This window comes from Oncorhynchus mykiss, chromosome 13 (assembly GCF_013265735.2).
Source record: "Oncorhynchus mykiss isolate Arlee chromosome 13, USDA_OmykA_1.1, whole genome shotgun sequence".
Classification (NCBI taxonomy): domain Eukaryota; kingdom Metazoa; phylum Chordata; class Actinopteri; order Salmoniformes; family Salmonidae; genus Oncorhynchus; species Oncorhynchus mykiss.
In genome coordinates, this window is record NC_048577.1 from 71,121,247 (window position 1) to 71,136,246 (window position 15,000).

At 45.5% G+C, this 15,000-nt stretch overlaps 1 protein-coding gene across 2 annotated transcripts in view; it reads left to right on the forward strand.

Annotated features, from left to right (window-relative positions):
- Positions 1–15,000, forward strand: part of LOC110516591 (synaptotagmin-17) — a 68,618-nt gene that overhangs the window by 40,858 nt on the left and 12,760 nt on the right. For both annotated transcript variants that reach the window (XM_036942074.1, XM_036942075.1), the window contains one exon: positions 13,907–14,062. In XM_036942074.1, coding sequence (XP_036797969.1) covers positions 13,907–14,062 — 156 coding nt within the window. The remainder of the gene's footprint in view (positions 1–13,906; positions 14,063–15,000) is intronic.

The window sequence follows — 15,000 nt, forward strand, 5'->3', positions numbered from 1 at the left end:
GGTGTTCTTAGAGCCCGGACGATAAGAAATCACGAACTCGAAACGAGCGAAAAACAGCGCCCAACGCGCCTGACGCGCATTAAGTCGTTTGGCAGAACGGATGTACTCAAGGTTCCTATGGTCAGTCCAAACGACAAAAGGAACGGTCGCCCCCTCCAACCACTGTCGCCATTCGCCTAGGGCTAACCGGATGGCGAGCAGTTCGCGGTTTCCCACATCATAGTTACGTTCCGACGGGGACAGGCGATGAGAAAAATACGCGCATGGGTGGACCTTGTCGTCAGAGAGGGAGCGCTGAGAAAGAATGGCTCCCACGCCCACCTCTGACGCGTCAACCTCGACAACGAACTGTCTAGAGACGTCAGGTGTAACAAGGATAGGAGCGGATGTAAAACGATTCTTGAGGAGATCAAAAGCTCCCTGGGCGGAAACGGACCACTTAAAGCACGTCTTGACAGAAGTAAGGGCTGTGAGAGGAGCTGCCACCTGACCGAAATTACGGATGAAACGACGATAGAAGTTCGCGAAGCCGAGAAAGCGCTGCAGCTCGACGCGTGACTTAGGAGCGGGCCAATCAATGACAGCTTGGACCTTAGCGGGATCCATCTTAATGCCTTCAGCGGAAATAACAGAACCGAGAAATGTGACGGAGGAGGCATGAAAAGTGCACTTCTCAGCCTTCACAAAAAGACAATTCTCTAAAAGGCGCTGGAGGACACGTCGAACGTGCTGAAGATGAATCTGGAGTGACGGTGAAAAAATCAGGATATCGTCAAGGTAAACGAAAACAAAGATGTTCAGCATGTCTCTCAGGACATCATTGACTAATGCCTGAAAGACAGCTGGAGCGTTAGCGAGGCCGAAAGGAAGAACCCGGTATTCAAAGTGCCCTAACGGAGTGTTAAACGCCGTCTTCCACTCGTCCCCCTCCCTGATGCGCACGAGATGGTAAGCGTTACGAAGGTCCAACTTAGTGAAAAACCTGGCTCCCTGCAGGATCTCGAAGGCTGAAGACATAAGAGGAAGCGGATAACGATTCTTAACTGTTATGTCATTCAGCCCTCGATAATCTATGCAGGGGCGCAGAGACCCGTCCTTCTTCTTGACAAAAAAAAACCCCGCTCCGGCGGGAGAGGAGGAGGGGACTATGGTACCGGCGTCAAGAGCTACAGACAAATAATCCTCGAGAGCCTTACGTTCGGGAGCCGACAGAGAGTATAGTCTACCCCGGGGGGGAGTGGTTCCCGGAAGGAGATCAATACTACAATCATACGACCGGTGTGGAGGAAGAGAGGTGGCCCTGGACCGACTGAACACCGTGCGCAGATCGTGATATTCCTCCGGCACCCCTGTCAAATCACCAGGCTCCTCCTGTGAAGAAGAGACAGAGGAAACAGGAGGGATAGCAGACATTAAACATTTCACATGACAAGAGACGTTCCAGGAGAGGATAGAATTACTAGACCAATTAATGGAAGGATTATGACAAACTAGCCAGGGATGGCCCAAAACAACAGGTGTAAAAGGTGAACGAAAAATCAAAAAAGAAATGGTTTCGCTATGATTACCAGAAACAGTGAGGGTTAAAGGTAGCGTCTCACGCTGAATCCTGGGGAGAGGACTACCATCCAGGGCGAACAAGGCCGTGGACTCCCTTAACTGTCTGAGAGGAATGTCATGTTCCCGAGCCCAGGTCTCGTCCATAAAACAGCCCTCCGCCCCAGAGTCTATTAAGGCACTGCAGGAAGCTGACGAACCGGTCCAGCGTAGATGGACCGACAAGGTAGTGCAGGATCTTGAAGGAGAGACAGGAGTAGTAGCGCTCACCAGTAGCCCTCCGCTTACTGATGAGCTCTGGCTTTTACTGGACATGAAGTGACAAAATGACCAGCAGAACCGCAATAGAGACAGAGGCGGTTGGTGATTCTCCGTTCCCTCTCCTTAGTCGAGATGCGGATACCTCCCAGCTGCATAGGCTCAGCTCCCGAGCCGGCAGAGGAAGATGGTAGTGATGCGGAGAGGGGGGCAACGGAGAACGCGAGCTCCTTTCCACGAGCTCGGTGACGAAGATCAACCCGTCGCTCAATGCGAATAGCGAGTTCAATCAAGGAATCCACGCTGGAAGGAACCTCCCGGGAGAGAATCTCATCCTTTACCTCTGCGCGGAGACCCTCCAGAAGACGAGCGAGCAAAGCCGGCTCGTTCCAGCCACTGGAGGCAGCAAGAGTGCGAAACTCAATAGAGTAGTCTGTTATGGATCGATTGCCTTGACATAGGGAAGACAGGGCCCTGGAAGCCTCCTCCCCAAAAACAGATCGATCAAAAACCCGTATCATCTCCTCCTTAAAGTCCTGATACTGGTTAGTACACTCAGCCCTTGCCTCCCAGATTGCCGTGCCCCACTCACGAGCCCGTCCAGTAAGGAGAGATATGACGTAGGCGACACGAGCAGTGCTCCTGGCGTAAGTGTTGGGCTGGAGAGAAAACACAATATCACACTGGGTGAGGAACGAGCGGCATTCAGTGGGCTCCCCAGAGTAACACGGCGGGTTATTGATTCTGGGCTCCGGAGATTCGAAAGCCCTGGAAGTGGCCGGTGGATCGAGGCGGAGATGGTGAACCTGTTCTGTGAGGTTGGAGACTTGGGTGGCCAGGGTCTCAACGGCATGTCGAGCAGCAGACAATTCCTGCTCGTGTCTGCCTAGCATCGCTCCCTGGATCTCGACGGCTGAGTGGAGAGGATCCGAAGTCGCTGGGTCCATTCTTGGTCGGATTCTTCTGTTATGGTGCGTGAATGAGGACCCAAAAGCGAATTAACAAACAGAGTACTTTAATGACGAACATACGTGGCTCAGATGGACAGGTAGATTCCGACAGGACAGGACAAGGTTGCAGCACACACGATGATAGTCTGGTTCAGGCATGAGACACACAAACAAACAAACAAGAATCCGACAAGGACAGGAGCAGAAACAGAGAGAGATATAGGGACCTAATCAGAGGGAAAAAGGGAACAGGTGGGGAACGGGGTGAATGGGTAATTAGGAGGAGACAAGGCACAGCTGGGGAAAAGAGGGGGAGAAAAGGTAACATAACAACGACCAGCAGAGGGAGACAGGGTGAAGGGAAAGGACAGAGACAAGACAACATGACAGTACATGACAGATATACCTATTAATATACCTATTAATATACCTACTAATATACCTAATGTTATATCTACAGTCTCTATCACAACTATAACACACACCTGACACACGTGGTGTTACATCAGTGTGTCAGGTGTGTGATACCTGAATGACAGAGGGGATACCTGAATAACTGAAAAGGATACCTGAATAACAGAGTGGATGTCTGAACGACATAGTGGATATCTGAACGACATAGTGGATATCTGAACGACATAGTGGATACCTGAACAACAGAGTGGATACCTGAATTACAGAGTGGATACCTGGATAACATAGTGGATACCTGAATAGCATAGTGGATACCTGAATAACATAGTGGATACCTGAATAACATAGTGGATACCTGAATAACATAGTGGATACCTGAATGACAGAGGGGATACCTGAATGGCAGAGGGGATACCTGAATGACAGAGGGGATACCTGAATGACAGAGGGGATATCTGAATAACAGAGTGGATACCTGAATGACAGAGGGGATACCTGAACAACAGAGGGGATACCTGAATAACAGAGTGGATACCTGAATAACAGAGGAGGGATACCTGACTAACAGAACGACCGAGGGGGATACCTGAACGACAGAGGAGGGATACCTGAATAACAGAGGGGGGATACCTGACTAACAGAGGAGGGATACCTGAATAACAGAGGAGGGATACCTGACTAACAGAGGAGGGATACCTGAACAACAGAGGAGGGATACCTGACTAACAGAGGAGGGATACCTGACTAACAGAGGAGGGATACCTGACTAACAGAGGAGGGATACCTGACTAACAGAGGAGGGATACCTGACTAAAAGAGGAGGGATACCTGATTAACAGAGGAGGGATACCTGATTAACAGAGGAGGGATACCTGACTAACAGAGGAGGGATACCTGACTAACAGAGGGGGGATACCTGACTAACAGAGGAGGGATACCTGACTAACAGAGGAGGGATACCTGACTAACAGAGGAGGGATACCTGACTAACAGAGGAGGGATACCTGACTAACAGAGGAGGGATACCTGAATAACAGAGGAGGGATACCTGACTAACAGAGGAGGGATACCTGACTAACAGAAGAGGGATACCTGAATAACATAGGAGGGATACCTGAATAACAGAGGAGGGATACCTGACTAACAGAGGAGGGATACCTTCATTGCTCGCTTCGAGGCAAGCAACACTGAACCATGCATGAGAGCACCAGCTGTTCTGGACGACTGTGTGATCACGCTCTCCATAGCCGATGTGAGTAAGACCTTTAAACAGGTGAACATTCACAAGGCCACAGGGCCAGATGGATTACTAGGATGTGTACTCAGAACATGCGCCGACCAGCTGGCCAGTGTCACACGACTGCGTGGTCACACGCGACTCCGACACCATCATTAAGTTTGCTGACCACACGATGGTGGAAGGCCTGATCACCGAAGATGATTAAACAGCCTCTAGGGAGGAGGTCAGAGACCTGGCAGTGTGGTGCCGGGACAACAGCCTCTTCCTCAACGTTGAGGAAGCCTATAGGGAGGTCAGAGACCTGGCAGTGTGGTGACAGGACAACAACCTCTCCCTCAATGTTGAGGAAGCATATAGGGAGGTCAGAGACCTGGCAGTGTGGTGACAGGACAACAACCTCTCCCTCAACGTTGAGGAAGCCTATAGGGAGGTCAGAGACCTGGCAGTGTGGTGACAGGACAACAACCTCTCCCTCAACGTCAGCAAGACAAAGGAGCTGATCGTGGACTACAGGAAACAGAGGGCCGAGCAGCCCCCCATTCACATGGACGGGGCTGTAGTGGAGCAGGTGTCCACATCACTAAGGATCATGGTCTGCACACACCAACACAGCCGTGAAGAGGGCCTCCCCCTTAGGGGGCTGAAAAGATTTGGCATGGGCCCTGAGATCCTCAAAAAATGACACAGCTGCACCATTGAGAGAACATCTTCACTGGCTGCATCACAACTTGGTACAGCAACTGCTTGGCATCTGCCCGGAAGGCAATACAGAGGGTAGTGAGTACGGCCCAGTACATCACTGGGGCCGAGCGCTGTGCCATCCAGGACCTCTACACCAGGCCGTGTCAGAGGAAGGCCCTAAACGTTTTATATGTGCAGTAGCTTATGGGGATCCTAATAAACTAAACTAAACTTAACTAATCTGTCCCTTCATTCCTCGTTATATGTACATATCTATCTTATTTAACAGGTACCCCTGAACATTGACTCAGTACTGGTACCCTGTGTATATAGCCAAGTTATCATTGACTCAGTATTGGTACCCTGTGTATATAGCCAAGTTATCATTGACTAAGTACTGGTACCCTGTGTATGTAGCCAAGTTATCATTGACTCAGTACTGGTACCCTGTGTATATAGCCAAGTTATCATTGACTCAGTACTGGTACCCTGTGTACATAACCAAGTTATCATTGACTGGGTACTGGTACCCCGTGTATATAGCCAAGTTATCATTGACTCAGTACTGGTACCCTGTGTATATAGCCAAGTTATCATTGACTCAGTACTGGTACCCTGTGTACATAACCAAGTTATCATTGACTGGGTACTGGTACCCCGTGTATATAGCCAAGTTATCATTGACTCAGTACTGGTACCATGTGTATATAACCAAGTTATCATTGACTCAGTACTGGAACCCTTTGTATATAGCCAAGTTATCATTGGCTCAGTACTGGTACCCTGTGTATATAACCAAGTTATCATTGACTCAGTACTGGTACCCCGTGTATATAACCAAGTTATCATTGACTAGAGACTGGTACCCCGTGTATATAGCCAAGTTATCATTGACTAGGTACTGGTACCCCGTGTATATAGCCAAGTTATCATTGACTCTGTACTGGTACCCTGTGTATATAGCCAAGTTATCATTGACTCAGTACTGGTACCATGTGTATATAACCAAGTTATCATTGGCTCAGTACTGGTACCCTGTGTATATAACCAAGTTATCATTGACTCAGTACTGGTACCCCGTGTATATAACCAAGTTATCATTGACTCAGTACTGGTACCCCGTGTATATAACCACGTTATCATCAACTCAGTACTGGTACTCTGTGTATATAACCAAGTTATCATTAACTCAGAACTGGTACTCTGTGTATATAACCAAGTTATCATCAACTCAGTACTGGTACCCTGTGTATATAACCAAGTTATCATTAACTCAGTACTGGTACTCTGTGTATATAACCACGTTATCATTGACTCAGTACTGGTACCCCGTGTATATAACCAAGTTATCATTGACTCTGTACTGGTACCCTGTGTATATAACCAAGTTATCATTGACTCAGTACTGGTACCCCGTGTATATAACCAAGTTATCATCAACTCAGTACTGGTACTCTGTGCATATAACCACGTTATCATTGACTCAGTACTGGTACCCCGTGTATATAACCAAGTTATCATTGACTCAGTACTGGTACCCTGTGTATATAACCTAGTTATCATGGACTCAGTACTGGTACTCTGTGTATATAACCAAGTTATCATTGACTCAGTACTGGTACCCTGTGTATATAACCAAGTTATCATTGACTCAGTACTGGTACTCTGTGTATATAACCACGTTATCATTGACTCAGTACTGGTACCCCGTGTATATAACCAAGTTATCATTGACTCAGTACTGGTACCCCGTGTATATAACCAAGTTATCATTGACTCAGTACTGGTACCCCGTGTATATAACCAAGTTATCATTGACTCAGTACTGGTACCCTGTGTATATAACCAAGTTATCATTGACTCAGTACTGGTACTCTGTGTATATAACCAAGTTATCATTGACTCAGTACTGGTACCCCGCGTATATAACCAAGTTATCATTGACTCAGTACTGGTACCCCGTGTATATAACCAAGTTATCATTGACTCAGTACTGGTACCCCGTGTATATAACCAAGTTATCATTGACTCAGTACTGGTACCCTGTGTATATAACCAAGTTATCATTGACTCAGTACTGGTACTCTGTGTATATAACCAAGTTATCATTGACTCAGTACTGGTACCCTGTGTATATAACCAAGTTATCATTGACTCAGTACTGGTACCCTTTGTATATAGCCAAGTTATCATTGACTCAGTACTGGTACCCCGTGTATATAACCAAGTTATCATTGACTCAGTACTGGTACCCTGTGCATATAACCAAGTTATCATTGACTCAGTACTGGTACCCTTTGTATATAGCCAAGTTATCATTGACTCAGTACTGGTACCCTGTGCATATAACCACGTTATCATTGACTCTGTACTGGTACCCTTTGTATATAGCCAAGTTATCATCAACTCAGTACTGGTACCATGTGTATATAACCAAGTTATCATTGACTCAGTACTGGTACCCTGTGTATATAACCAAGTTATCATTGACTCAGTACTGGTACCCTTTGTATATAGCCAAGTTATCATCAACTCAGTACTGGTACCATGTGTATATAACCAAGTTATCATTGACTCAGTACTGGTACCCTGTGTATATAACCAAGTTATCATTGACTCAGTACTGGTACCCTGTGTATATAACCAAGTTATCATTGACTCAGTACTGGTACCCTTTGTATATAGCCAAGTTATCATCAACTCAGTACTGGTACCCCGTGTATATAACCAAGTTATCATTGACTCAGTACTGGTACCCTGTGTATATAACCAAGTTATCATTGACTCAGTACTGGTACCCTTTGTATATAGCCAAGTTATCATTGACTCAGTACTGGTACCCCGTGTATATAACCAAGTTATCATTGACTCAGTACTGGTACCCTGTGCATATAACCAAGTTATCATTGACTCAGTACTGGTACCCCGTGTATATAGCCAAGTTATCATTGACTCAGTACTGGTACCCTGTGTATATAACCAAGTTATCATTGACTCAGTACTGGTACCCTTTGTATATAGCCAAGTTATCATTGACTCTGTACTGGTACCCTGTGTATATAACCAAGTTATCATTGACTCAGTACTGGTACCCTGTGCACATAACCAAGTTATCATGGACTCAGTACTGGTACCCCGTGTATATAACCAAGTTATCATTGACTCAGTACTGGTACCCTGTGCACATAACCAAGTTATCATGGACTCAGTACTGGTACCCCGTGTATATAACCACGTTATCATCAACTCAGTACTGGTACTCTGTGTATATAACCAAGTTATCATTAACTCAGTACTGGTACTCTGTGTATATAACCAAGTTATCATTAACTCAGTACTGGTACCCCGTGTATATAACCACGTTATCATCAACTCAGTACTGGTACTCTGTGTATATAGCCAAGTTATCATTGACTCAGTACTGGTACCCTTTGTATATAGCCAAGTTATCATTGACTCAGTACTGGTACCCTGTGTACATAACCAAGTTATCATTGACTGGGTACTGGTACCCCGTGTATATAGCCAAGTTATCATTGGCTCAGTACTGGTACCCTGTGTATATAACCAAGTTATCATTGACTCAGTACTGGTACCCTGTGTATATAACCAAGTTATCATTGACTCAGTACTGGTACCCTGTGCATATAACCAAGTTATCATTGACTCAGTACTGGTACCCTTTGTATATAGCCAAGTTATCATTGACTCAGTACTGGTACCCTGTGTACATAACCAAGTTATCATGGACTCAGTACTGGTACCCCGTGTATATAACCAAGTTATCATTGACTCAGTACTGGTACCCCGTGTATATAACCACGTTATCATCAACTCAGTACTGGTACTCTGTGTATATAACCAAGTTATCATTAACTCAGTACTGGTACTCTGTGTATATAACCAAGTTATCATCAACTCAGTACTGGTACCCTGTGTATATAACCAAGTTATCATTAACTCAGTACTGGTACTCTGTGTATATAACCACGTTATCATTGACTCAGTACTGGTACCCCGTGTATATAACCAAGTTATCATTGACTCTGTACTGGTACCCTGTGTATATAACCAAGTTATCATTGACTCAGTACTGGTACCCCGTGTATATAACCAAGTTATCATCAACTCAGTACTGGTACTCTGTGCATATAACCACGTTATCATTGACTCAGTACTGGTACCCCGTGTATATAACCAAGTTATCATTGACTCAGTACTGGTACCCTGTGTATATAACCTAGTTATCATGGACTCAGTACTGGTACTCTGTGTATATAACCAAGTTATCATTGACTCAGTACTGGTACCCTGTGTATATAACCAAGTTATCATTGACTCAGTACTGGTACTCTGTGTATATAACCACGTTATCATTGACTCAGTACTGGTACCCCGTGTATATAACCAAGTTATCATTGACTCAGTACTGGTACCCCGTGTATATAACCAAGTTATCATTGACTCAGTACTGGTACCCCGTGTATATAACCAAGTTATCATTGACTCAGTACTGGTACCCTGTGTATATAACCAAGTTATCATTGACTCAGTACTGGTACTCTGTGTATATAACCAAGTTATCATTGACTCAGTACTGGTACCCCGCGTATATAACCAAGTTATCATTGACTCAGTACTGGTACCCCGTGTATATAACCAAGTTATCATTGACTCAGTACTGGTACCCCGTGTATATAACCAAGTTATCATTGACTCAGTACTGGTACCCTGTGTATATAACCAAGTTATCATTGACTCAGTACTGGTACTCTGTGTATATAACCAAGTTATCATTGACTCAGTACTGGTACCCTGTGTATATAACCAAGTTATCATTGACTCAGTACTGGTACCCTTTGTATATAGCCAAGTTATCATTGACTCAGTACTGGTACCCCGTGTATATAACCAAGTTATCATTGACTCAGTACTGGTACCCTGTGCATATAACCAAGTTATCATTGACTCAGTACTGGTACCCTTTGTATATAGCCAAGTTATCATTGACTCAGTACTGGTACCCTGTGCATATAACCAAGTTATCATTGACTCAGTACTGGTACCCTGTGTATATAACCACGTTATCATTGACTCTGTACTGGTACCCTTTGTATATAGCCAAGTTATCATCAACTCAGTACTGGTACCATGTGTATATAACCAAGTTATCATTGACTCAGTACTGGTACCCTGTGTATATAACCAAGTTATCATTGACTCAGTACTGGTACCCTTTGTATATAGCCAAGTTATCATCAACTCAGTACTGGTACCATGTGTATATAACCAAGTTATCATTGACTCAGTACTGGTACCCTGTGTATATAACCAAGTTATCATTGACTCAGTACTGGTACCCTGTGTATATAACCAAGTTATCATTGACTCAGTACTGGTACCCTTTGTATATAGCCAAGTTATCATCAACTCAGTACTGGTACCCCGTGTATATAACCAAGTTATCATTGACTCAGTACTGGTACCCTGTGTATATAACCAAGTTATCATTGACTCAGTACTGGTACCCTTTGTATATAGCCAAGTTATCATTGACTCAGTACTGGTACCCCGTGTATATAACCAAGTTATCATTGACTCAGTACTGGTACCCTGTGCATATAACCAAGTTATCATTGACTCAGTACTGGTACCCCGTGTATATAGCCAAGTTATCATTGACTCAGTACTGGTACCCTGTGTATATAACCAAGTTATCATTGACTCAGTACTGGTACCCTTTGTATATAGCCAAGTTATCATTGACTCTGTACTGGTACCCTGTGTATATAACCAAGTTATCATTGACTCAGTACTGGTACCCTGTGCACATAACCAAGTTATCATGGACTCAGTACTGGTACCCCGTGTATATAACCAAGTTATCATTGACTCAGTACTGGTACCCTGTGCACATAACCAAGTTATCATGGACTCAGTACTGGTACCCCGTGTATATAACCACGTTATCATCAACTCAGTACTGGTACTCTGTGTATATAACCAAGTTATCATTAACTCAGTACTGGTACTCTGTGTATATAACCAAGTTATCATTAACTCAGTACTGGTACCCCGTGTATATAACCACGTTATCATCAACTCAGTACTGGTACTCTGTGTATATAGCCAAGTTATCATTGACTCAGTACTGGTACCCTTTGTATATAGCCAAGTTATCATTGACTCAGTACTGGTACCCTGTGTACATAACCAAGTTATCATTGACTGGGTACTGGTACCCCGTGTATATAGCCAAGTTATCATTGGCTCAGTACTGGTACCCTGTGTATATAACCAAGTTATCATTGACTCAGTACTGGTACCCTGTGTATATAACCAAGTTATCATTGACTCAGTACTGGTACCCTGTGCATATAACCAAGTTATCATTGACTCAGTACTGGTACCCTTTGTATATAGCCAAGTTATCATTGACTCAGTACTGGTACCCTGTGTACATAACCAAGTTATCATGGACTCAGTACTGGTACCCCGTGTATATAAGTTATCATTACTCATTGTGTATCTGTTATTACATTTTTATTATTTCTTTATGTTCTTTCTCTCTGTATTGTTGGGAAGGACCTTTCAGTCAGCTTTTCACTGTTAGTTCACACCTGGTGTTTATCAAGCATGTGATGAATAACACCTCATATACCACACCTGGGGATCAGGTAATAACTGCAGAAACCTGAATAACACACCTGGGGATCAGGTAATAACTGCAGAAACCTGAATAACACACCTGGGGATCAGGTAATAACTGCAGAAACCTGAATAACACACCTGACACAAACCTGGGGATCAGGTAATAACTGCAGAAACCTGAATAACACACCTGGGGATCAGGTAATAACTGCAGAAACCTGAATAACACACCTGACACACACCTGGGGATCAGGTAATAACTGCAGAAACCTGAATAACACACCTGACACACACCTGGGGATCAGGTAATAACTGCAGAAACCTGACACACACCTGGGGATCAGGTAATAACTGCAGAAACCTGAATAACACACCTGACACACACCTGGGGATCAGGTAATAACTTCAGAAACCTGAATAACACACCTGGGGATCAGGTAATAACTGCAGAAACTTGAATAACACACCTGACACACACCTGGGGATCAGGTAATAACTGCAGAAACCTGACACACACCTGGGGATCAGGTAATAACTGCAGAAACCTGAATAACACACCTGACACACACCTGGGGATCAGGTAATAACTGCAGAAACCTGACACACACTTGGGGATCAGGTAATAACTTCAGAAACCTGAATAACACACCTGACACACACCTGGGGATCAGGTAATAACTGCAGAAACCTGAATAACACACCTGGGGATCAGGTAATAACTGCAGAAACCTGAATAACACACCTGGGGATCAGGTAATAACTGCAGAAAACTGAATAACACACCTGACACACACCTGGGGACCAGGTAAATACTGCAGAAACCTGAATAACACACCTGACACACACCTGGGGATCAGGTAATAACTGCAGAAACCTGAATAACACACCTGACACACACCTGGGGATCAGGTAATAACTGCAGAAACCTGAATAACACACCTGGGGATCAGGTAATAACTGCAGAAACCTGAATAACACACCTGACACACACCTGGGGATCAGGTAATAACTGCAGAAACCTGAATAACACACCTGGGGATCAGGTAATAACTGCAGAAACCTGAATAACACACCTGGGGATCAGGTAATAACTGCAGAAACCTGAATAACACACCTGACACACACCTGGGGATCAGGTAATAACTTCAGAAACCTGAATAACACACCTGACACACACCTGGGGATCAGGTAATAACTGCAGAAACCTGAATAACACACCTGACACACACCTGGGGATCAGGTAATAACTGCAGAAACCTGAATAACACACCTGGGGATCAGGTAAATACTGCAGAAACCTGAATAACACACCTGACACACACCTGGGGATCAGGTAATAACTGCAGAAACCTGAATAACACACCTGGGGATCAGGTAATAACTGCAGAAACCTGAATAACACACCTGGGGATCAGGTAATAACTGCAGAAACCTGAATAACACACCTGGGGATCAGGTAAATACTGCAGAAACCTGAATAACACACCTGGGGATCAGGTAAATACTGCAGAAACCTGAATAACACACCTGGGGATCAGGTAAATACTGCAGAAACCTGAATAACACACCTGGGGATCAGGTAAATACTGCAGAAACCTGAATAACACACCTGGGGATCAGGTAAATACTGCAGAAACCTGAATAACACACCTGGGGATCAGGTAAATACTGCAGAAACCTGAATAACACACCTGGGGATCAGGTAAATACTGCAGAAACCTGAATAACACACCTGGGGATCAGGTAAATACTGCAGAAACCTGAATAACACACCTGGGGATCAGGTAATAACTGCAGAAACCCGAATAACACACCTGAATAACACACCTGGGGATCAGGTAAATACTGCAGAAACCTGAACAACACACCTGACACACACCTGGCATCACATGGAACCACTTCACACCATGTCACACCACACCACGACACTACACACCACGAGGTACCATGTACGTCATACTCATACTCATTCCTTCCTGTCCCTATCTACCTCCCCCCCCCCCCCCCCCCCAGACCCGTTTGTGGAGGTTCAGCTGGTAACAGAACATTTCACTTCCTTCCTGTCTCTATCTCCAGACCCGTTTGTGGAGGTTCAGCTGGTAACAGAACATTTAACTTCCTTCCTGTCTCTATCTACCCCCCCCCCCCCCCCCAGACCCGTTTGTGAAGGTTCAGCTGGTAACAGGGCTGAAGCTGGTAAAGACCAAGAAGACTTCCTGTATGAAAGGAACCATCGACCCCTTCTACAACGAGTCGTTCAGCTTCAGAGTCCCCCACGAAGACCTCAGCGAAGTCAGCCTGGTATTTACAGGTACAGCCCAGAGAGAGAGGGGGGGGGGGAGAGAGAGAGAGAGAGAGAGAGAGAGAGAGAGAGAGGGAGAGGGAGAGGGAGAGGTGATGGGGAGGGGAGGGGAGGAGAGAGACAGAGACAGAGAGAGAGACAGAGAGAGAGAGAGAGAGAGAGAGAGAGAGAGAGAGAAAGAGAGAGGGAGAGGGAGAGGTGATGGGGAGGGGAGGAGAGAGACAGAGAGAGAGAGAGAGAGAGAGAGAGAGAGGGAGGGAAGGGGGGGGGGGGAGAGGGGTTAAAGAGGGGGCTTCAGAGTCCCCCACAAAGACCTTAGCGAAGTCAGCTTCGACTTCACAAGTACAGCCCCTAGAGAGAGAGAGAGACAGAGAGAGAGAGAGAGAGGAGTGATGGGGAGGGGAGGAGAGAGAGAGAGAGAGAGGATGAGGGAGAGTGAGTCTCCATCCCTCTCACTCTATCTCTCTCTCCATCCCTCTCTCCTTACCTCCATCTCTCTCCCTCTCTCCTTACCTCTCTCTCTACCTCTCTCTCTCTCTATCTCTCTCTCTACCTCTCTCTCTACCTCTCCATCTCTCCCCCCTCTCTCCTTACCTCTCTCTCTATCTCTCCATCTCTCTCCCTCTCTCCTTACCTCTCTCTCTACCTCTCTATCTCTCTCCATCTCTCGCTCCATCTCTCTCTCTCCCTCTCTCCTTACCTCTCTCTCTCGCTCCATCTCTCTCTCTCTCCTTACCTCTCTCTCTCTCCATCTCTCTCCCTCGCTCCATCTCGCTCCCTCTCTCCTTACCTTTCTCTATCTCTCTTGCTCTGTCTCTCGCCATCTCTCTCTCCATCCCTCTCTCCACCCCTCTCTCTCTATCTCTCTCTTGATCTCTCTCCCCATCCCTCTCTCTCTATCTCTCTCTCCATCCCTCTCTCCATCCCTCTCTCTCTATCTCTCTCTC